The sequence below is a fragment of the Polypterus senegalus genome, chromosome 17, assembly GCF_016835505.1.
Source record: "Polypterus senegalus isolate Bchr_013 chromosome 17, ASM1683550v1, whole genome shotgun sequence".
Taxonomy (NCBI): domain Eukaryota; kingdom Metazoa; phylum Chordata; class Cladistia; order Polypteriformes; family Polypteridae; genus Polypterus; species Polypterus senegalus.
This window is the reverse complement of record NC_053170.1, coordinates 59775621-59798150: the sequence shown is the minus strand read 5'-3', so window position 1 is coordinate 59798150 and position 22530 is coordinate 59775621. Positions and strand designations below refer to the sequence as shown.

The 22530-nt window shown below is 38.5% G+C and overlaps 1 protein-coding gene and 1 long non-coding RNA gene across 2 annotated transcripts in view; one reads left to right on the top strand and one right to left on the bottom strand.

Annotated features, from left to right (window-relative positions):
- Positions 1 to 14467, bottom strand: part of cdr2l (cerebellar degeneration-related protein 2-like) — a 57985-nt gene extending 43518 nt beyond the window's left edge. The window contains exon 1 of the mRNA XM_039739988.1: positions 14002 to 14467. Coding sequence (XP_039595922.1) covers positions 14002 to 14062 — 61 coding nt within the window. The 5' untranslated portion in view covers positions 14063 to 14467. The remainder of the gene's footprint in view (positions 1 to 14001) is intronic.
- Positions 14468 to 14548: 81 nt separating this feature from the next.
- LOC120517585 lies at positions 14549 to 17569 on the top strand. The gene is made up of 4 exons (XR_005631060.1): positions 14549 to 15357; positions 15821 to 15877; positions 16164 to 16238; positions 17195 to 17569. It is a non-coding gene; the product is annotated as an uncharacterized LOC120517585 (long non-coding RNA).
- Positions 17570 to 22530: the final 4961 nt, after the last annotated feature.

Here is a 22530-nt window from a genome sequence, read left to right as displayed (position 1 = left end):
ACAGATAAATATAAAAATCAATTGTGGCTGGTGAATTTTTAGGGAGGTGTCTAATGAAACACTGCTGGCACAGTATATACAATTAGCATCTACTGTATACTGTACTGTACACACAATTAACATTTACTGTGAACACTGTAGGTTTATAGGGCCATTACTGTCACATATACAGAGTGCAGTGAAACCTGCATGTACTAATCCAGATGCTATACACCACTACCCTCGGCATCATGATTGGTGAGTAATATGATTACTAATTACTGTACTAATCAATACTTACATTATGTACATTAAAATTAAACATGCACACACCTACAGAAAATTCAAGAAAAGTGAAAACCAAATTCTACCCAATTTTAAAAATAAATATTTAGTTAAGATTGTTTCAATTTGTTGAATAACATGAATGTATATTTTAAATCCGTTCCCAACTGCATTTTATTTTTTTTACAGTTATGTCTGAAATTCATCTTTTAAGTGAAACAACCGCACCCACAAGATGCAAAATACAAGACACCTTTATTGTCACTGTACAACAGAATTAAGTATCATTTGGAGCAAGCCTATAGATGCCTTAGATAAAAGTATATAAGAGTAGACAATAAAGTAAGTAGACATTAAATTATAAGAAACGCAGTTACTATTAACAGTTCCAAATATACAGAGAGTAAAAGTAAAGGTAAACATGTAAGCATAAACAGATATACAATTATACATAGACAAATAAATGAAGTCACAGTGAAGATTACAGTCAATGTAATGGTTACGAGTTCCACATGGGTCATGTATAAGTGTGTGACTATGTGTGGATGATGCAGATGTTCACTTCAATCAGTGGTTGTTTCTCATATAGGAAGGGGCAGTGATAGCTGTGCATTTAAAAGGCTGATTGCTTTGGGGTAAAAGCTGTTCTTCAGCCTGGTAGTGTGTGCATTTAGGGCTCTGAAGCACCTGCCAGAGGGCAGAGGTGTAAAAATGCCATGGCTGGGGTGGGTTGAATTTTTATAAATGTTCCTTGCTTTTCTGCTGCAGCAGGTACTGAAGATATTACCTGCTGTTATTAATGACCACAACAAAACCCACTGGGCTGGCTAATTTGAGCAATTGTTCAAAGCTGATCCTCTGGCTAGGACATTGGATATCTCTGGGTCCACGATTCTTGGGGCTGATCCTCCAATTAGATGTGAACCACCAAATCTCACAGAGATTGCACAGGTGGTATCCCGGGTGAACTTCTCCAGGCTGGTGGTAAGACTGCCCTCCTGGCATTGCAAGTGATTTTTGCTTCCATTTGGGAGACTGGCATCATCCCAACTGACTGGAAAACGGGACTTGTTGTTCCTATCTGGAAAGGGAAGGGTGATCGCCTGGATTGCAGCAACTACAGGGGGATAACACTGCTCTCTGTGCCGGGTAGGGTAGTTGCTAGGATCATCCACAACAGGATCCGTGATCACTTGCTCACATACCAGCGACCAGAACAGTCTAGTTTTACGCCTAAGAAGTCTACCATCAACCGCATCCTGGTATTGAGGGTTCTCATGGAGCACAAACACGAATATCGGCAGAGTTTCTTTGCAGCCTTTGTCGATTTTCATAAAGTGTTCGACTCAGTTGATAGAGCTGCCCTTTGGGACATCTTGAGGGTTCGCGGAATCCCTTCGAGGTTCCTGGATATCGTGGCCTGGTCTATACAATGGTACTGCGAGCGCTGTGCAGAGTGGAGGCAGAACCTCTGTGTTTTTCCCAGTTGATTCTGGGGTTCGTCAGGGGTGTGTTCTTGCTCCTACTCTGTTCAGTGCTTGTATGGACTGGGTGTTGGGCAAGGTCGTGGGGTCCAGCGGCTGTGGAGCACCTGTTGGTGAAGAAAGATTCACGGATCTTGACTTTGCTGACGATGCTGTGATCCTTGCAGAGTCAATGGAGGCTCCGATCGGGGCGCTCGAGACTGAGCGAGGAGTCTGAGTGTCTGGGCTTGCGAATGTCCTGGATAAAAACCAAGATCCAGGCCTTTAATGACCTCTTGGGCACAGCCATCAGCAGTGTTTCTGTCTACGGAGAGAGTGTTGACTTTGTCGAGAGGTTTACTTACCTCTGCAGTGACATTCATGTCTCTGGTGACTCTTCCTATGAAATGAGTAGACGGATTGGGAGAGCATGGGGGCATAGGTTGCTGGAACCGGGTGTGTGGTGCTTCCGATATCTATGCAAAAGGACGAAGGTCCAAGTCTTTACAGTCCTGGTGTTTCCTGTCTTGCTATATGGTTGCGAGACATGGACGCTATCCTTTGACCTGAGACAAAAACCGGACTTCTTTGGTACTGTATCTCTCAGGAAAATCCGTGGGTACCGTTGGTTTGACTTTGTGTCGAATGAGTGGTTGCTCATGGAGTCCCAAATGAGGCACATTACCTGCATTGTGAAGGAGCATCAGTTACGGTACTATGGCTGTGTGGCGTGTTTTCCTGAGGGTGATCCGGCTCGTAAGATCCTCATTGTTGGGGACCCAAGTGGCTGGACCAGGCCAAGGGGTTGCCCATGTAACACCTGGCTGCGGTAGATGGAGGGTCATTTCCGGATGGTGGGACTGGACCGCGTATCTGCCTGTGGGGATGCCAACTGGGATCCTGAGTTGTTTCGTTGAGTAGTGGGTGCGACAACGCACTTTACCAGTGCAGGCTCCCCAACTTAACTTGACTTGACTAATGACCCCAGCTTGGATAAAGAAAAAATAATGTGAAGGTCTACTACTTTCACATTTACCCAGCTACTATTTCCTCTACAAACAGCATTGCTGCTGAAGAATACATCTGACAAATGTGATCAGTTTTTTGCCACTATTATTTATGTTTAAGCTGGCACTCAATTTCAAAACCACCTTGATTATATACACCCAAATAAAACTGGATGTTTCAGGTACTTGGTGCTCTACATATCTTTACTCATGCACAAGACATTAGCTATTCTAAGAACCATCTTCATTTGGGCTTTGCAACCCAGTTATGAATAGAAAACAAAAATCACTGCAGTTGCCAATACCAAGAAAAACAAGATTCAGCTACTGGTCAGGCTGCAGTAAAATTAAACCAATAAAGTACTCAAACTGCAACATATTAGGGTAGGCAGCAATATCTTCAAAACTTTCAATGGCTGGAAGTAGAAGTTAGATCCATTAAGACACTGATCTGAAATTTACACTGCGATGGATGACCCAGTGTTACTGTATGGTGCCACATTTGCCAAAAGCATGCGCAATGATTTAACCTCCTTAGCACTGCATTTTATTCCAAAAAAACATGCAAACAGCCTTGCATTTATTTTTGTCATGAAAAAATTACATTTTTATTAAATCTGAAAAGTACAATAAACGATACAAATAATAATAGTAATGAATAAAAATAATATGTAATGAACAATAATAACACAAATAATAGCAACAGTAATAATAATACAACTAATTATGTCAAAACAGTATATAATCTCAAAATGAGTCCTTTGTGTGGTAAATTTTAAAGCACGGTGAAAGACACAATCCAATGTCACAGTCAGGACAACAGTAGTGTGTCTCTTTACTGATTTTCTTCCCTGATTTTTCAGTTTTTGAACAGCACATTGCACGAGTTGTATTCTGTTTTTATAAACATTTTATTAATTTTATTAAAATCAAATAACATTCCATACAAGCAAGTCAAGTTTAACTAAACTAGGTTCAAATCAACCCCCACCCATGAGTTTGAGAGCTAGGCCAGCAGAGTAAAACTTTAATAATAGTAAAAATATATAAATAAATAAATCAAAATAAACAGAATAAAAAAAAGAGGGGAGAGAATCCGCTTCCTCAATTTAAATGCTTATTCTAAAATGTTATTGATCAGATCCTGCCAAGTTTTGAAAAAGTTTTGTACAGATCTTCTAGGTGAGAATTTGATTTTTTATCCAATTTTAGATAATATAGAACATCAGTTACCCACTGATTTAAAAGAAGTGAGTTAGGATTTTTCCAGTTGACCAAGATAAGTCTGTGTGTCAATAGTGTAGTGAAGGCAATTACAGTTTGTTTGTCCTTCTCCACTTTAAGCCCATCTGGAAGTACACCAAACACAGCTGTTAGTGGATTAGGAGAGCTAGTGTCACCAAGGCTGTCTGAAAGGCATTTAAAGATTTTGGTCCAAAATTATGTTAATTTGGTGCAGGCCCAAAACTTATAGCCCAATGAGGCTAGAACTTGATTGCAGCGTACGCAGGTTGGATCTTGCCCTGGAAACATTTTGAACAATTTTAAACAAGACAGATGTGTTCAATACATAATTTTAAGTTGAATAATTGTATGCTTTGCGCATATGGAGCTTGAGTCGCAGTGGGTGTCAATGTCACATGTTAAGACGGCTTTTTTTTCTGCAGCTATATTTTTGAATAAAAGCGCAATTGTTGTCTTATATTTGTACCTTTTGTGAAAATATTTCTTTGATATTTGGACTTCAGGCTTCATACATTATATAGTTTATGCCTATATTTTGTCATCTACTACTAGAATATAAAAAACGTTTGTTTTAACAATGTGTTTACACAGATTACTATAGAAACGGAACAGACATGAAATGCGTGTGTTCCAAATAACGATCTATTATTTCCACTCTAAAACTCCACTTCACTCCCAGATACTCAATCAAGGCATGGGCTTGGAGAAGTTCGTGCACATTCTAAATTGGTGGGGGGATGGAACAGCCGGCTGTGTCTAGCTTCTCTTTATCAGCACATTTAGAAGACAAAGGACGCTGGCGGAGAGGTGTGAAGGGATTTAAGAAGCGATTTAAGGTGAGACGGAATTACGAGTTTTTTCGTAGGCTCTGGTAATTCTAGTGTTAATGCTAGCCATTAAAGAAATGTGTTGAAGCACACAGTGCTTTGCATCTTCCCGTGTATGGGACTGACAGTTGTTGACAGTCAGAGTATCCATGCTAACCCCCGTCCACTACAAAAAGCACCTACAATAGGCAAGTGAGTGCCAGAACTGGACTATGGAACAATTGATGAAGGTGGCCTGGTCTGATGAACCACGTTTTCTTTTAGTTCACATGCACAACTAAGTTCGTGTGAGTGGTTTACATGGAGAAGAGATGGCAACTGACAAAAACTAGTATAACTGAAAATAGAACTTTTCCTACAGTAACAGTTAGCGACAGGTTCAGCCAATGTTTGAAATAAGACATTTTTATTGCTAGTGATTTGAAAACAAGTGAGAGTAAAAGTAAAGTTTGTGGCTCTTGTTGAAGTAAAATATAGCAATCGTCTCTGCTCCTGCATATCTATCTATCTAAACAATTACAGGTCAGAAATGAAAGAGCTAATCTTAGAAAGATAAAGCTTTATGTTAAACTCATATTAGAGTTTGCTTAATTTGTATAGAATATAAATTTATTTCATAGCTATAGATTATAGTACAGCCTTTCACCTCCTGTAAGTTAATATGAGATAGAACTTCCTTAACTACAGTATATCTATAACTAGCAAAATACCCGCGCTTCACAGCGGAGAAGAAGTGTATTAAAGAAGTTATGAAAAAGAAAAGGAAACATTTTAAAAATAACGTAACATTTGCTTTCTATTCGTTTGCATAAGCACAGTCCTTCACCAGCAATTATTTAATGTTAGCTCAGACCTGGCACTTAAAAGTTTCTGTCACACTTTTACTGAGTTTTTGCCAAACACTATTCTATCCCTGACCATCTCATTTTCGTTTGCATAAGCACAGTCCTTGTCCAGCTATTTTAAAAATGCCAGCGGCAGCACGTCTATAAACTTAATTTAAACTTACGGTTTACACCGTGCTTTGTTTCTGCAGTAGCTGCACTTATGAATATGCTTGTATGCGTCACTATCTTCATATTCTTTTGCCGCCTTCTCAATTGTTTAATGTGTTTTTTGTTCAGAGCTCTTTGGAGCTCTTCCTTGTTCTCTACGTACTGCGTTCACAGTCAGTTCACGTGAGCCGCTCTCTTGTGTGATCTTGCGAATATTTACCTTATATGGGCAGGCACTCAATTACATGGGAGGTGTGATGATGCGGGACACAACTCTGCCTCACACGGCGACCGAGCTGCAGGCTATGGCCTTATATATGGTCGAAAGTAGGTTCCAGTTATGACCGGTACGCGTAGAATTTTGAAATGTAACCTGCTTAACTTTTGTAAGTAAGCTGTAAGGAATGAGCCTGCCAAATTATAGCCTTCCACCTACACGGGGAGTTAGAGAATTAGTGATGAATGAGTCAGTCAGTCAGTCAGTGAGTCAGTCAGTGAGTAAGTCAGTGAGTCAGTCAGTCAGTGAGGGCTTTGCCTTTTATTAGTATAGATACAGTGTTTTAATTAAATCAGCGTGTGTTTGGAATAGTCACATTGCTAGCATGGACTGAAAGATCCATTTACAGTTTGTAAATATGATATATATATATATATGGTATACAGTTTTCTGACCATTTAGAAATGGCTCAACTGTATGAGCAAAATTTAAAGAATGAAACAAAATACGAAAGGGAATCAAGCTACAGTTAGAAAACGAACCTTAACAAAACTGATAAAGTAATTTCTCAATGCACTTGCGCCATCTGCCTGGAAGTGCCTGGATTTCAGCAGAACAAAAGGTTTTGTCTTGTCCTCGCAACCACAATAAACATAAACATAAGCTGGGAGAACATCAGCTGCATCAGTGGGGGATGGGATAGCAGGCTGCTTGAAGCTCATGCTGATTGACACATTTGCAAAATAAAGATGCTGATAGAAAAGTGTTAAGAAATTTAAGGTGGCCCTGGATTACAACTTTTTTCGTAGGCTTCAGGGATTCTAGTATTAAAGTCTGAATAAGAAAATAATTTGTCAGACTTCAGTGTAGGACATGAGAAGTTACAATGCATCCTACTTGCCCTCTCAATAAGGAATAGGAGGCCACATCTGACAATGAATGACACCACGATTTTATAGCACCCCTTTCCGCAAAATAATACTCATTTTGTAGTTTTCTTTTCCTAATGATGAGGTTTCACCACAAACATTCTAAAAGTAAAAGTAGTAATAATATTCAAAGTGGAACTAGAACAACAACATTTTGGCAGACTTGAGGGAACAATGAGCAAGGGAATTGCCTCCTGGCGCAGTGGATTGGTTTTGGTGATGATGTCTTGCCATTCACTTCTCATCTTGTTGATGGGTCCATTGTTGTTCAAAGTGATGGACTCCTTCAATTATGGTCCATCTTCAAAGCGTGTGATCCCCAGATGTCCTTCCAGGATTTCTTCTGCCCACCTTGACGTCGGGATCCTTCAGCAAGTTCACCATACAGGACCATCCGGGAAATTATAGACTCACCCATGCAGGTAACGTGCCCCATCCAGTGGAAGACACGGCTGAGCAGAACGGCACCTGTCCTCCCAACTGACGCTCAGGATTTTCTGGAGGCAACAGATGTGGAATGCTTCTTGTGTGTGGATTTGCTCGTGGTAGGGAGTCCAGGACTTGCATCCATAAAAGACTGTTGATATAAATACCATGTTACAGACTATAACCTTGGTTGCCATGCAGAGATTTTAATTACAGAAGACACACTTGTGTAGGCAGCTGAATGCAGAGGAGGCTAGTGGGAGAAGCATTGGAATGGGAAGAATTATGTGTTCCCTAGTCTCTTGTTGCCAATCTTGATGTAGAATGGTAGATCTATGTACTGGAAGGCAGACTGACGGGTCAGTGTCTTGAAGGTGATTGCGAGTTAAACTTGATAACTTGCATATTTATTAAACAATGATCGATCCACAGCCATATTTTCAGAAGAATCACCCTCCCACTATTATGGCCAAGGGAAATGCCTCGTAAATCAACAGTTACTGAAACCTGCCATAGTTATTTCACCATTGTTACTGAAGTTGCACTCACTCTTTCATTGTTCCCGATCACATTCCAGAGTTGCAAGTTATGTCTCTCTCTCTCTGCGATTCCCCCCTTATCTTCTGAAAGGCTCTATTTATTGAATGCCCCCAAAAGTTTCTGCCTGCCTTCTTGAACCTTCCCGATTTGTAAGGTGTAAACTGAATGTTCCAGGGGTGTGTGGAATGCAGAGCTCAGCATACCTGTGTGACCAATCGCCCATCCAGCCCTTTTCTTCAGGGTAACATGCTTGCAACTACAGCACAGTTTGCATTCATGACTGCCTGTGAGTTGAGATTCTGACATCGCATGTGACAGACATATATGCCAGCTCATCCATAGCTGAGGCAATGATCTTTATGTGTTTGTTAATTTGCATAAATATAGTTTTCTTAAACATACCTCACAAGGAATAGGCAGAAGATTTAAAAAATTAAATTAAATTGAGAAAGAAAAAGATATAATTCTATCTATCCATCCATCCATTATCCAACCTGCTATATCCCAACTACAGGGTCACAGGGGTCTGCTGGAGCCAATCCCAGCCAACATAGGGCGCAAGGCAGGAAACAAACCCCGGGCAGGGCGCACGCGCACACACACACACACACACCAAGCACACACTAGGGACAATTTAGGATCGCCAACGCACCTAACCTGCTAATTAATTTTAAAACAGTAACTTCTGTGCCAGAGTTTTAATTGACAATCTGTGCTTAATTTGTGAATCTTTTACTTCATTATTTATAGCTTATGCAAAATTCATGCAGGGAGGACCCAAGACAAAAATCCTGGTCTCTTTACTGTAAGACAGCAGTGCAACCACTTTGCCACTATGTCGCCCTTTGACAAGTTGCGAAAAGTGAAATAAAAGATTCACAAATTAAATACAGGCTGTGACTATAAGCTTTGGAACTGACGTTATTATTTTAAAAGAAAATGGAATGATATATCTGTTCTCAGTAACTTCACTCCATTTTAAATCTTCAGTCTGTATTCACTTTTCACAAAAAAAAGAACAGTTACGAAGACTTTGACTAGTGTTAAAATGAAATAAAAACTTTCATCAATTTATTTCGGACTGTGAATTCAAACGTAGGCACTAGAGTAACTTCATAAAAATGAACTAGCATAAAATGTAACATCTGGATAAATATGATGTCTTAAAATCACAGTCCCTGTGCCTTGATAAGAAAGTACAGACATGTGACATTTGACAAGTTTAAAAAAAAAAGACAAAACATTCACTAAATAAATGAAGATTGTTAATTGAAGATCAGAGACCTCATGTATGACACTCGATTATGCTCAGAAACATGTGCAAGTCATTTCTAAGGCAAAAGTCGGGATTTATAAAGTACAAAATTGGCTTAAAAGTTTTGACCATCCATAAATCTTATGCACTTTTTTTGGTGTTGGTATTTTAATGAATCGAAGCAGCAGGACAATGAAGTGAACAGAAAATCTTGTTTCGTTGCAGATTTCAAAGATGTTAAAGAAACATTCTAATGTCTGTTTAATTATCCATCCATTCTGAATGATTTCTGCATTTCTGTCTCTGTAGGCTCCAATTCAGCACACGAGTCCAAGAGGAGAGCTACAGTGCCCTCCAGAATATTTTGGACAAAGACACATTTTTCCTTGATTTACCCATCTGTTACACAGTTTACAATTACAAATGAAACAATTTAGATGTGATTAAAGTGCACATCCCAGGATTTCACTTAAGGGTATTTGCATCCATTTCAGTCACACCATACAAACTTTTTGTATGTGGTCCCCCATGTACACAGGAACAATGCGTATTTGTCCCGAACATTATGGAGGGCACTGAAAGTTGGCTTATAAGTCGGTCATCATAACAAAAAAAATTTCAACAAAATCCATTAACAATATTTGAATGACAGAAAACATGCTTTTAAGTTTGTTTGACAATGTATTTAAATTGTGCACTTTTTTATTTTAAGAAGAAAGAAGAAATACACATAGCATAATACTGGGTAACTGATTTGAAATTTTGAGCATTTTCTGTTATTTATTTGCTTCATTAAACTAGTCTCACTGATGCCAGACATGCAGTATAATATATACAATATCCGGAGACGACCATGAGTGAATTTTGATTAAAACTGGGTGGGAACAACTAGATAGCTCACCGAGTGTCTCATTTTTTAACCAATCCAACCCCTCGTGAAGGCAGCACTCAAAGTAAGGGCAGTGATTTTGAAATGCAAGGATCAGAGGTGCTCTTGTTAACCTGGTCCAACAAGTGCAAATTTCTACTTACGATGAACTGTCTTCAGTTGAAAGGTCTCCTAAAAAACTCTATTAGACATATGTGTCATGCGTGTGCAGAAAGCACACTGCACATTTTAAAAATACACACACTGTGTTTTAAAAAACAAACAATCTTATACAAGGGGAAAACTTTTCTGTATCATCAGATTAAAAACTTACATTCGAAGAAATCAGTGGAGTGAGTGATAAACGATATATTGTCAGAGGTGCTTAGCGTGCTCTCTGTTGTTCAGTGTTAGGACAATAGTGCAGGAGTCGATGTAAGCTTGAAACAACAGGCAGTTATATTTATGAAAGTATAAACTGCAAAATATGAATATGAAGTAAAAACGGTGTGTCACACTCCATTCAAAAGGACTGCCGTTAACAGAGCTGATACTGAACAGCCACAAGAGATTCAGATTTAAGTACTCAAAACACCCAAATCAAACACTCTGCCTAACACCGCCAGTAGATACACAAGTAAGGCTGCAAAACATAAAACAAATAACTGAAGAAATTTAACATTACTATCTAATTGGGAATGGCATACAGTAATAGCGGGCGGCACGGTGGCGCAGTGGTAGCGCTGCTGCCTCGCAGTTAGGAGGCCCGGGTTCGCTTCCCGGGTCCTCCCTGCGTGGAGTTTGCATGTTCTCCCCGTGTCTATGTGGGTTTCCTCTGGGCACTCCGGTTTCCTCCCACAATCCAAAGACATGCAGGTTAGGTGGATTGGCGATTCTAAATTGGCCCTAGTGTGTGCTTGGTGTGTGGGTGTGTTTGTGTGTGTCCTGCGGTGGGTTGGCACCCTGCCCAGGATTGGTTCCTGCCTTGTGCCCTGTGTTGGCTGGGATTGGCTCCAGCAGACCCCCGTGACCCTGTATTTGGATTCAGCGGGTTAGAAAATGGATGGATGGATACAGTAATAGCCATAGGCATTTTAACACATTGTATATCCCCAAAGACCACAATGCTTATGTAAACTTATTTGTTGTTGTTATTTCATACAGTGATACAATAGTTAAAATGGAGTCAGAGGTACTTCTCAAACACGTGGAGCCAAGTGGCTGCGGTGGTCTATATCTGTGCGTCTCTCTGTCGGAGCACTCATTACAATATGCAAATTATTTATTCAGCTCCAGTTACCTTGTGCGACCGAGCGCTTGAATGGACAACAGCAGTTTTAGTTTCTCTCAGCGTCAACTCTTTTGTTTAGTGTCTGTTGCTCTCTCCCTAAAACCAAAGCTGTTTACGGTAAATGCACAAACTGGGGAAATTGGGGGTGAGTGTTTTAGGAAGATGCCCCGTGAGAGTAGCATTTGCAGCGCAGGATTTCACTGCTATTCACGACACACCTTTCAACGGGTTGTTGCCAGATAAGTATTCTCGTTTGAGAATCACATCCGGCCCCCACGAGACTCTCATCAAACAGGTATAGATCACTTTTTTATATAAATATTTTGCAACAGGGCTATGTGTGACATGTGATCGAGAGTTGCTGGGACCACCACACCACTGTCAGAATAGGCAGGCATAAGCTTCAGCCACACACACTACTGTTTCAATTACAGTGCTAACTACTAATGATCTGTTTGATGACAGGAGAATCCTTTGTGTGTGTGCGTAAAACAAGTTGAAAAAATCCTCTTTAAGCTAAACATGAAACAGAGAAGTAACCTATAAATGAAACTGTGAACAGTATTTCTCTATCTGTTTTAAGAATTGGTAGCATGCTAGTGAGAGCTGTTTTCAGTAAGACGGATTAAATTAGTACCTGATCGATCCAAACCTTGAAGACCACTTAGACACTATCCTAGCAAGAAATGAATAGAGTGCCAGTCCATCAGAGGGTCATCTGCAAATTCACCAGGGGACAATTTAACATCAACGATTCAACTGCCACAATACAGCCTTTATACTGTCTTATGGATTTTTAAAATGATATAAACCTTTAGTAGTAGTTTCTCACTATAATTATGATATTACGGCCACAATCACAGTCACTGGCATACTAATAACCCATTACATATTTTGAATATGTCTCTTAAATTAACAGACTTCATTCCTTCCATTCTTATTTGGATAGCTTAACTGTCGTAAAACCTGTAAAAAGTGATACACATGGTAAATTCACTCCTAGTAAAATAAAAATAATTTTACACTTTTTAATTTAGTTTATTTGTATTTTTCTACCTGCGGTGGGCTGGCGCCCTGCCCTGGGTTTGTTCCTGCCTTGCGCCCTTTGCAGAATGGGATTGGCTCCAGCAGATCCCCGTGACCCTGTGTTAGGATATTGCAGGTTGGTGAATGACTGGCTGAATTTTTCTACATTCTTTTATATTTTTCTGCTGAAGCTATTTTCCTCAGTAAATCTGGGTTCTTGGATAAATATGTATAGAAATCTTTACACAGCATATTACTGGAATTGCATCCATTTTGGAACAACGGGTGGTAATAATATTTTCCAATAAAATATTACAGAGCAGTACTTACTCACACTTACATATGACGGACTGTACCTGGATGTATGAAAGCTCTTGTTTAACCAAGCTGCTGAAAGAAGAATCGAAAATAAGATCTCACATAGAAAATGTGAAACTGGAATTTCAATTTTGAATAAATTCACTTAGTTACAGTGAATTAGGAATACAAATAATTAAGAAAAGGAACAACATTTATAAAGAACTGTCTACTCGCCAAGAAGATTAAGTGGAATTCAAAAGATGAAGTGAAAAGGCCAAGTTGGACAGACATTGACTCTTCTCATGAACATCGGCGTTATTTCTTACTGGAATAGAAGTGAAGATTCTGGGGAAAGAGTGGGCACACTACTTTCGCAAATGCTGGTTGGCTTTCAATTTTTACCAATGATAAGGATATGAAAATTTTCAAATATTAGCCAAAATTCTGGAAATTTTCAAAATTGTATACAATCCTCACGGACAGTCTATGGTGCGTTAAAAATTAGGATGGTTGGCAGCCCTAGCTTCACTTGTCTTTGTGCAAACCCACATGGATCAACTCTTGGCATGCAGTATATGGTGGTATGAAACCCTAACTCCTTACAACGAGGCAGCAATCCTGCCATTGCTTCACTGTACTTTTAATTGATTTACTGTATTAATATTTAATGTATTTTAAACGTATAAAAATAATTACTAATGATCACAAAAATGATAATGGCCGTGAATAACCTATGGTATACAATTTAGTAAAAAACTGTGTAGTATAAAATGGTGTTACTTTTTATGTGTATTTTGCACATAAAGGACAAGAAGATACGGAAAAAGATGATCCGCTGCGGCAACCCCTAACGGGAGCTGCTCAAAGAAGAGGATTGCGTATTGAAAGGCTCTTTTCATTATTATAAAAATTAAGGGCGCCTTCAGACGAAAATAACTCTTGAGACTTACGCTTAATATTGCAAGATATCAATTTATTTACAGCTTCTCTCAATGACAATATTACAATTTGCGTTTCAGAAATATAGAAGTTCAAAGTGCAAATGTCAAGCGAATTTTGAACAGCAAGCTAACTATTCCTCGGTAAAGGAGCCGCCTTGTGAAAGGCCATTACTGGCCTCAGGTCCGAGGACTTGGCTAAACGCCACACAGCCACGCCTGCTGAAACGGAGGACATCTGGAAATTCCACCAAACTGCCAACTGCTCCAAGGCGAATTAGTGTCAGACGACTAATATACAATACAAGAGTTTGGGGTAATATTAGTTACGTCTAATATTATAAATAGTGGCTTTAAGGTCATAAACAGTGCGCGGATTTGGGAATAAGTTTATTAAACCAAGAAAATACCTCGTTCCAGGTCGCGGTGATTTTGCCAGGGCTCCTCCTCTTCAATGTGTAATTCCTCCATCCTATCCGTCTTCACGATGTAATGGAGGATATTGTTAGGCTTATCTTAAGAGAAGGTCCTTTCGAGGGTTTTGTCTCAAACGTATACTCCAACAGTCCTTAGCAAACGTAAGTTCAAGTGGGTAGAAACAAATTCCTAAAAAAAAAACGTTTATTTTCAACTTCGTTACTCTGTATGGGTTTTTCGATTAAACACACACACGCATACACACTAACTGGGTGTATCCATCAACGTTTCTCTAGCTGCTCCGCTTTAAAATAATCAACGCAGCTGCCACATACATATTAGGAAAAAATCTCTTAACGTTGCCGCAGAAGTACAATACCAGAAAATGAACCAAAGCGTGCTGATCTTCAAAAGGTTCCACGTTCGAAATAAACAAAAAAAAATCTGTATGTACTCAGTACAGACCTCTACCGGCAACGAGGAGCCGTACAATAACACCGTGTTGAGGGTATGAGCTCACCACAGGACTGTAACAGCGGCCTACGGTATCTACGACGTCACTTACATACCGCCCATAGCATCCAAATACTGTACGCGACAAGGGTCCGGCTGCAGGTCGCAGACTTGGCCTTCCACGCCCCCTGCCTTGCACAGTCCGCCCCACAACCGCCCACAGTCCGTAGAAGGAGAAGAACTGCTGTACAGTTTTTTTAGTTCGAAAAAGAAAAGGAGCTGAAAACGTTTTCCGACACGGAACAATGGCACAGCAGAACCACATATGGACTCAAAGAATAAAAGGCTCAGTATATTTAAAGAAACTTTAGATCCATTAAACAAAATTAATGAGATGTACGATTATATACTGTATAGCGAATCCAAGTGTTCTCTGTTTATCGTCATTACTGACCTATCCTATTTTAAGCATATCGTTTTAATCTACCTCTTATATTACTTCTTTTTAATATTTGCCATATTATTTCATCAGTATTAACTTTTTCACTTATTTATGAGATGTTATGTAGAGAATCTGCAATGTTAGTGTACAATATGAAAGGTATTTATGTTTATCGTCGTCATTAACGTTTGTTAAATATCTTATTAACATGATTTTTCTGTAGTTATTTATAAAAGCGCATTAGTGCTTTCTGCCAAATTAGTATTACATATTATTTTTGTCTTGATTTCCACAGTCACATTTCTCCATAAAGGCAGAGAATATAAAAACAACTTTGATTACATCGATTAAATATCCAAATGAATCCAAGTGCCCTCTTCGTAAAAAGCAAAGAGACTACAGCATCCTGCTGCCTGCCCTCAGAGTCACGAAGGCCACATTGTCAAGTATGCAGGTAGTGTATGTATGTATGTATGTATGTATGCCAGGAGTGTGCGCTTGCAAACAATACTGACGTTTAGATTTCTGAACTGGAACTTTTTTAAATACAGTTTAAAAAGATGAGCGTTTTCCGTTGTTTGGCAGGTTTTACTGTTTACAGATGTAACAGAAGTAATTTAATATTTTTCTTTGATTATTTTTTTTTTACCCCATGTATTAGGGCCTCCCTAGTGTGTACCCCTGCCCGGGGTTTGTTTCCTGCCTTGCACCCTGTGTTGGCTGGGGTTGGCTCCAGCAGACCCCTGTGACCCTGCAGTTATGATATAGTGGGTTGGATAATGGATGGATGGATGGATGTATTAGGGCCTTCCAAGTCAGATGATTAGCCATTACTGTGAAATTTCCATGTTGATGGTATGACCATTTCATCTTGTAACTATCTTTTTTTGTATGTCTGTATTTAATGTTGTGTCCAGGTTTCCAAAGGACCATCTCTGTATTTCATCCTCGAGGCTCCCTTCAGTTTTAACGAGGTGTGTCTCAACTTTAGTCCTCTCTTCTTTCATTGTAGTATTTGTAGAGGGAGGATTATATCTGGTTACTGGTTCCTATTTTTGTCACCTTCTACAATTTGTGTTATGTTTAATTTATTTTATTATATTAGTTTTTTTTTTTATTTCAGCATACTGTCCATAGTGGTTTTGAAGTTCCAGAAATGCCTACCTTTCATAATCCAGATATTTTAAATGTATGCTTATAATGGTTTGCATACATATTTTTGTAACATTAAACTCCTTTTAACAACGTGACTCTGCTCAGTCCTCTTTAGAATGACATGCCGGCTTTGAGGAAGTGTTGGTGTAGAAGGTTACTTGAGAACTCCAGCACCAAGGGGTAAATGACATTTAAATTTCCTTTAGTAACTTTTATTCACTTCTGTGGTAATGTGGCAAATATACTTAGCCATATTATAAATCAAAGACAAATAGTCAAAATGTTTCCCATTATAAACTTAGTGCTTCTTTTTGAAATCACTGAAGTAACTGCTCACATCGGACTGAGCGAGCAAACGCTCTCCTAAATGAAGGCCAAGAACCAAACAAAAAATTAGAAGGTACAGAAATAATGGACAGCCAGGACAGGGTCATTTATTGTGCTTATTCTTTGGTTCTTTTTTAACATTTCCTTAGGTAAATATTATTTTCTCTGTTTTCAGGTTTAGACTTTATTGAAGTATTAACAAAGAGTAAAGACTTGCACTACATCTGAAATGAAAAAAAAAATGTCTTGCTATTCTGCTCCATAGCACTGCGTTCTGCAGGTTTCAGATCTTTTAGAAGAAACGTCAGCCTCCCTTCGCCAACATCCAGCACAGGGCACTGATGAGCAGCTACAGGCACAGCATTTTAGAAACTTCCATAAGAAAGATGAATTACATTTTGTTGATGCTGGCTTACAATGCCTATGGTGTAGTGAATAAAATGTATAAAAAGACTTCATGCTTGTCTCAGATGCCGACTGTTAATCGTTAAGCAGTAGGAGTCAAAGCCCAAAAGACTAAAAGCCTGTTTTACATCTTCTGACAAACTGGAGTGCTAGTACAACTCTTAAAGGCCTTAAAACATTTGAAATGCATTGTGTGCTGTATATGTTAATAATAGTGTATGGTAAGAAACATTGAAGACTTGTAGAATCTGTGATCAAAAGCAGTAATGTTAATAATGTATAACAAATTAAATATACTTACATTATTTTTTACTTTCCTTACATTCCTTGTAAATGTGGAGGAAAAGGCTATAAGCTTTATGATGACCATTTAAAATAATATTCTTTCTTCTTTTTTTTTTTAGTAAAACGTATTACAGCAACAGGGAATCCTTCAGCATTTTACCGAGGCTGAGAACATTTCTGTGTTCAGGGGGCGAGTCTCACTCCCTGCATTACTGTCAAAGGACAAAGACGACATTGAGGAGGCCCTTCAGAAATTGGATTTGCTAGCTGAATTTCCAGAAGAAGAGGAGAGGGAATATGTCTTTAGACCCTTCGTCATCCATTTTTCACATATGGAAGACATGCAGCTGTTTTTAGATAATGTGAGAGAAAAAAGGAAAATGACTGTTTTGTGAGAAAATGTAACCAACATACATGTCCCTTATTGTTCAGTTACAACCTACAATTCTTGTTCTATATTTTATATATTCTTTAGCTTTTTTGTAATAAATGTTGCGAACCAACTTCATCTTTACAGTCCATTGTCTCAGATCTGCACTTCTTAGTGTTATGTATTAAAATAATGTTGTATAAAGCAGTGCAAGGCAATTTGTATTTATAAACCACATTTACAACAGCTGCCAGAACTGAACCAAAGTGCTGTACAAGGAAGGGTAATAGAAGCAGTTCAAATATACCGTATGTACACATCACAAAACTGCAAGAATAACAAACCATTACATAAAAGATAAACTTAAAATACCCATACATACATATTTCTAATCATGAATGTACGTGAGCCAACATATACAAACAATGTCAACCTCTTGCAGGGTCAAATGGCAGCAAGAAGAAATAAGACTTTAATGATGACTTAAAAATGGCCTGTGCTGGAGCAGACCTAACATAATCAGGGAGCCATTCCAGAGAAAACGAGCAGCCACTGCAAACACCCGATTCCTCCTTTGCTTCAGCCTCGACTTCGGCACAACTAAGAGCATCGGGCTAGTAGACCACAGGGCTCTTGTTGGCACATACAAGTGAAGAGGTTCCAAGAGGCAAGATGGGGCTGATCCATTCAAACATTTGAAAACAAGGAATAGAATTTTAAAATCAACTCTGAAACGGACCAGAAGTCAATGAAGCGAGGTCAGTATTGGTGAAATATGGCCACATTTACAAGAGCCACTCAATAAGCGAACAGCAAAGTTGTGGAATAGTTGTAGGCGTCATAACAGGGCCTGACCAACACCTACATACAAAGAACAGCAATAGTCCAAATGAGATGTTGTGAAAGCTTGGATGGCCTTTTCAAGATCACTGAAAGAAAGAAAAGCCTTTACCTTAAAGTCACTGCTGGAAAAAACTTCATTTAACTTTATAATTTATCTGTTTGTCGAGTTTGAATGAGCTTTCACAGATCACACCTGGGCTAACTGAAGCTTTATGATAAACACTGTACTGTATATGGCAAGGGGTCCAAGAGCAACATCAGAGACACTCAAACTTTCTTAACTTTTGGACACTATGCATGATCACAGTTTTATTTATTATCATTTAGTTTAAGAAGATGCATTGCCATCCAAGTTTTAATATCATTCAAGCACACATGGAGGGTCTGTATTTTCTCACTTTGATTTTAGTGGCAAATATATTTGAGTATCATCAGTATAGAGAAGCCATACTTGTTAACAATGGAGCCTAAAGGTAACATGCCTATCAAAAAGACAGATGGTCCAACGATGGAACCCCACAAGTAAGAGGAGCTACAGAGGATGAGAACTCACCCAAATGCATAGAAACACTCCTATTTCTTAGATAAGATTTAAACTATTTAAGGGCATTACCTTGGATGCCGACAAACTGTTCAAGGCAGGATATCAGAATCATAAGTTCCACGGCACAAAAGCTGAGGTAAGATCTAGCAGTACAAGAATGGCAGAATCACCAGCATTAGTAATTGGGAAGAGGTCACTGTTAAACTTTAACAAGGATGTTTCAGTGCTGTAAGAACATTTGTATCTGGGTTGGAATTTTTCCAGAATATTGGTTTCATCTAGAAATACTTGAGTTAGGACAACTTTTTCTAAGCCTTCAGATAAAAAAGGCAGTTTAGAAATTGGCCTGAAACTTGACACATTGGAGGGTCCTTATTTTGGTTTTTTTTTTAATACGTTTCTGCACCACAGCGTGTTTCAAGGCAGCAGGAACACAACCAGAAATCAAGCTAGCATTTATTAAGGTAACAAAACTTGGTCTGACAGAATCAAAAACCCCTTAACTAATCAAGAGGGGACACTGCTGTTCAGGGGGCAATTTGTAGGATTCACGCGTTGCACCAAATCAGACAACAGAGACGATGACACACGCAGCTCAAAGTGGTCAAAGACAGCTGAACACACTATGGGAGGAGATGAATCCTTAGCAAGCTGTGAAACCGATGACCTAATATGGTAATCTTATTTACAAAAAAGTATATCTCTGTTTGGAGAGTAAGTTGGGGTATGCGACAAATGACTAATTCCTAATACAAGAAATGGTATATGGCGATTAAAGGATTTAAAATCACTAAAAATGGACTTGTAATTATTGCATCGACCCAAACAAAACATTTTTAAAGTTCAGTTCCAAAATAAATAAAAAAGACGGTTTATGGAAGTGCTTTCAACTTTCAATAATGCAAATTTTTACATTTATTTAAAAAAACAAACGATATAATATCTATTAAGCAATTTAAGAAATTTGCTTCACTTTTTTTGATAAGCACATACTTATAAGTTAGGGTCCCAGGGAGAACAATTACACATTAAAATTAAAAACCAGGTAAACGTTTGAAAGTTTAATAACTCCACTTGAAATTTATCAACATTATAGCAGCAGCGTAGAACAAAATTAAGAAAACACAATTCAAGACAGACAATGGAAATGAAGGTACCCATGAACTGTATATAGTAAGCTGGATCATTTAAAAAACAAACAAATTTCAAAAGTTTTTTTTACTGAGAACTCGAAAGTTTAGACCTTCATTTTCATGCCTGCTGATTGTTGTGTTGTGTTATTGATCATCATTTATTTTGTAACATAATAAATTAATGTCATTAACGGAATTTCCCTTTATTGAACGAGGTTCCAGAAATAATGTCAGACATGCCGTTTAGTACAAAAGTACTATCAAAATAACTTCAAATATTTGGAATAATAGAATTCACTATAATAGCAGTTAGAGCAACCACATTCATATTTAGTGTGGTGTTTCCTTAATCTAAAAATGTATGTTATGCCCTCTTTCTTTTAACTACTGTACTGTATATCGAATCCTGACTCAGAAATTATAAAACTGTTTTTTGTTTCTAAAAGTAAATACGAGAGTAATACCATAAAGAGAAACTCGGATTCTTGCCTCGTGATTGCAGGAAGTCATATATTAATATCGTCTTTTAGGGTTACATGGTAAACCAACATTACTAGTTTTTAAACGAAAGCGATGCGACAGAGGACGGACGCGGATGCTGGGGGCGGGGCGTGGAAGGCCGGGGGCGTGGAAGGCTGAGTCTGCGACCTGTAGCCGGATACAATTGAAATACGCCCATTTAATGGCGGTCTATCAAAACGCTCCTTCCAAGCAAGTAAACGAAATTACTTGACCCGCAACAATATATACTGTATTCTAGATAGATGCCGCATACGGCGATACGTCTATTCACTCGCCATAATGCAGCGGTTAAAATCTGATTGTACGTTCATACGTAATTATGGAGACATGCTCAGCTCGCATATTAAAAACGGTTCGCAGTCGATTATATATATATATATATATATATATATATATATATATATATATATATATATATATATATATATATATATATATATAAAAGAAAGAAAGGAGAGATGTTCCAATTCACGAAGTGTATTATTTATGAAACATTTGTTATTAATAGCTGCAGGTAGCAGTCAGATAAATAAATACCAAATATGTTCAGTTTTCTCGAATGAAACGTACATATAATAATGCGACATCTCTTCAGCATATAGAATATGGTCTAATACACAGAACATAAAATAATAATAATAATAATAATAATAATAATAATAATAATACAGACCTACTGGCAGGCTATGAAATAAATACATTAATTAAAATAAACGTTTAAAATAACATTTTGAATCCCCCATGTGGAAAATGATCTTAATTCATCCACAAGAAAATGCATTTCCATTTTTCTAATTGAAGTACAGATAGGTAAAGTGACTTGCTCGCGGTCACACAGCATGTTAAATTCGCAACACCAGGGATTAATGTTCAAAGTCTTATCCCATACACCACTCTGCCTACCAGTGCAGAGTAAAGTACAGTACCATGAAATTTCTCTTTTTTTCAGATGTCCTGTGCTGTTATTATTTAAAAAAAAAAAGTTTATTTTTTTTTTATTAATTTATTCATTCATTAACCTGTCGAGAGGTTTACTTACCTTAGCAGTGACACTCACGTCTCTGGTGATTCTTCCAATGAAGTCAGTAGACGGATTGAGAGATCATGGGGGGTCATGAGGTCACTGGAAAGGTTGTGTGTGGCGCTCCCGATATCCATGCAAAAGGACGAAGGTCCAAGTCTTTAGAGTCCTGGTGCTTCCTGTCTTGCTATATGGTTGCGAGACATGGATGCTATCCAGTGACCTGAGACGAAGACTGAACTCCTTTGGTACTGTGTCTCTCCGGAAAATCTTGGGTACCGTTGGTTTGACTTTGTGTCCTAAATGAGGCACATTACCTGCATTGTGCGGGCGCGTCAGTTACGGCACTACTGCCATGTGGCGCGTTTCCCCAAAGGTGATCCGGGTCGTAAGTTCCTCATTGTTGGGGACACGAGTGGCTGGACCAGGCTAAGGGGCCACCCACGTAACACCTGGCTGAGGTAGATAGAGGGGCATTTCCGGTGGGTGGCATTGGACCGCGTGTCTGCCTTGGGGGTTGATAACTGGAATCCCGAGTTGTTTCGTCGTATAGTGGGTGCGTCAACGCACTGTACCAGTGCATGCTCCCCAACTTGACTTGACTTGATTCATTCATTAATTTATTCATTCATCCAGAGACATACTGCTTTATATTATTATCATTGTTTTTTATTATTTTTTTTAATTTACCTAATATTCAGAGGGATTTCACTAATCATGCTGTACATCGACCTGTGGTGGTTTATTTTGTACTGCTGGTTTTTCATTTAGGATAGCTAACTTAGGCTAAAATCTAATTAATCTGAAATTACATGTAACACAGCCAACTAACTCAGACACTACTTGCTAAAGCTCTACATTCCATAAAAATGCAAATGTGGTATGTAGCTACTAAGTATGAAAATATCACAGTGTCATTAAGAAATGTACTCACAAACTCAAAATTTCATTTCTTTTATTGGAAAATCAAGTATTAGATAAGCATGGCACTGACACACTTCCAGAAGTAAAGGTGTGAGTTG